General features: G+C 52.7%; 1 protein-coding gene across 1 annotated transcript in view; it reads left to right on the top strand.

The window, feature by feature from the left end:
* Positions 1-2,131, top strand: part of ldlrb (low density lipoprotein receptor b) — a 23,038-nt gene that overhangs the window by 8,724 nt on the left and 12,183 nt on the right. Inside the window, exons 2-6 of the mRNA XM_057337780.1 lie at positions 519-641; positions 726-848; positions 953-1,330; positions 1,526-1,648; positions 1,743-1,865. Coding sequence (XP_057193763.1) covers positions 519-641; positions 726-848; positions 953-1,330; positions 1,526-1,648; positions 1,743-1,865 — 870 coding nt within the window. The remainder of the gene's footprint in view (positions 1-518; positions 642-725; positions 849-952; positions 1,331-1,525; positions 1,649-1,742; positions 1,866-2,131) is intronic.

Below are 2,131 nucleotides of genomic sequence, written 5' to 3'. Positions count from 1 at the left end.
GTGTGTGTGTATGCGTGTGTAGTGCAGGTGTAAGTGTGTGTATGTGCGTGTAGTGCAGGTGTAAGTGTGTGTGTAGTGCAGGTGTAAGTGTGTGTGTATATGCGAGTGTAGTGCAGGTGTAAGTGTGTGTGTATGCGCGTGTAGTGCAGGTGTAAGTGTGTGTATGTGCGTGTAGTGCAGGTGTAAGTGTGTGTGTGTGTGCGCGTGTAGTGCAGGTGTAAGTGTGTGTATGTGCGTGTAGTGCAGGTGTAAGTGTGTGTGCATGCGTGTGTAGTGCAGGTGTAAGTGTGTGTGTAGTGCAGGTGTAAGTGTGTGTGCATGCGTGTGTAGTGCAGGTGTAAGTGTGTGTATGTGCGTGTAGTGCAGGTGTAAGTGTGTGTGTAGTGCAGGTGTAAGTGTGTGTGCATGCGTGTGTAGTGCAGGTGTAAGTGTGTGTGTATGCGCGTGTAGTGCAGGTGTAAGTGTGTGTGTATGCGAGTGTAGTGCAAGTGTAAGTGTGTTGTGTGTTGTGTCATCAGGTGCAGCGGTGTGCAGCCAGGAGCAGTTCAGGTGTGGAAATGGGAAGTGCATCACCAGCCGTTGGGTTTGTGACGACACAGATGACTGTGGTGACGGATCCGATGAACTTGTGTCTTCTTGCAGTGAGTCACAAACCTTCATTCAGTCCGGCAGCCGCTGCTGTGAATCTCCATCGCATGTGCTAACACTGTGACTGTGATTGACAGAAGAGAAGACGTGTGTGACGGGTCAGTTCAGCTGCGGCGGGCGTCTCAATCAGTGCGTGTCCTCCAGGTGGCGCTGTGACGGCAAAGCCGACTGCGAGAACGGAGCGGACGAGCAGGGCTGCGGTAAAGCCCCCACACAATCATTACAAAACCAAAGTGAAATGTGGATTAAATATTTCATAGCTGGCAGGTTTGTGTGACGAAGTTTCATCCGGGTGTCGTTTCAGTGCTAAAGAACTGCACGGACGGAGAGTTTCGCTGTACGAGCGGTCAGTGCGTGTCGCTGTTGTTCGTGTGCGACGAGGATTCCGACTGTGACGACGGCAGCGACGAAGCTTCCTGTCCCGCCCCCACCTGTAGCCCCGGCTCCTTTCAGTGCAATAACTCGGTGTGTGTGCCTCGTCTCTGGGCCTGTGACGGCGAGCCCGACTGCGCGGACGGCTCGGACGAGTGGCCGCAGAACTGCGCTTCTGGGACGGCGCAGCGCTCGCACGACAACTGCAGGACTCACGAGTTTCGGTGCGGCAGCGGCGAGTGCGTTCACGGTGGCTGGAGGTGCGACGGAGGCTTTGACTGCAGCGATCGTTCGGACGAGTACAACTGCAGTGAGTGTGAATGAAAGCATCACAAACATTTCATTCTGCTTCTTTAAAACAAACATTTCAGTGATGATCATGATCAGTGACTTGAATGTAAATGTAACCCACACACGCCCTTCAGACCTCGCAGCAGATTTCGTCTGTCATGGAGACCAGAAAAACAGCACAGCGTTTGTTTGTTTGTTTGTTTGTTTGTTGTAGCCACGCCCACCTGCCATCCGTTTGAGTTCACCTGCGCAGACGGCAGCTGTGTTCCAGGAAATCGTCAGTGTGATGGGAATGATGACTGTCAGGATGGCAGTGATGAGACGGACTGCGTCAGAGGTGAGTTCATCACGCCGTGAATCAACTTTCTATTGATTTACACATCAAAGCTGCTCTTCTGTAATTCTTTCTCTCTCTCTCCGTCTGTCTGCAGTGACCGCGTGCGACGGCTCGAGCAGGTTCAAGTGTCACAGCGGCGAGTGTATCAGTATGGATAAAGTGTGTGACAGTCAGAGGGATTGTCGTGATTGGTCAGATGAGCCTGTCAGAGACTGCAGTGAGTTTAGTTTTCATTGAGTTTGTGTGTTAGTGTTTGTACACACTCCAGACGCTCTGACGCAACGTTTTGTACAGTAAATTGTGTTTCTCAACATATTGAGCTGGCACCTAACTGTGTGCGTGTGCGTGTGTGTGTGGTGTGCGTGTGTGTGTGGTGTGTGTGTGGTGTGCGTGTGTGTGCGTGTGTGTGCGTGTGGCGTGCGTGTGGCGTGCGTGTGGCGTGCGTGTGGCGTGCGTGTGTGCGTGTGTGTGCGTGCGTGCGTG

This window comes from Triplophysa rosa, linkage group LG7, assembly GCF_024868665.1.
Source record: "Triplophysa rosa linkage group LG7, Trosa_1v2, whole genome shotgun sequence".
In the NCBI taxonomy this organism is placed as follows: Eukaryota; Metazoa; Chordata; class Actinopteri; order Cypriniformes; family Nemacheilidae; genus Triplophysa; species Triplophysa rosa.
This window is presented reverse-complemented; position numbering and strand designations above follow the sequence as displayed.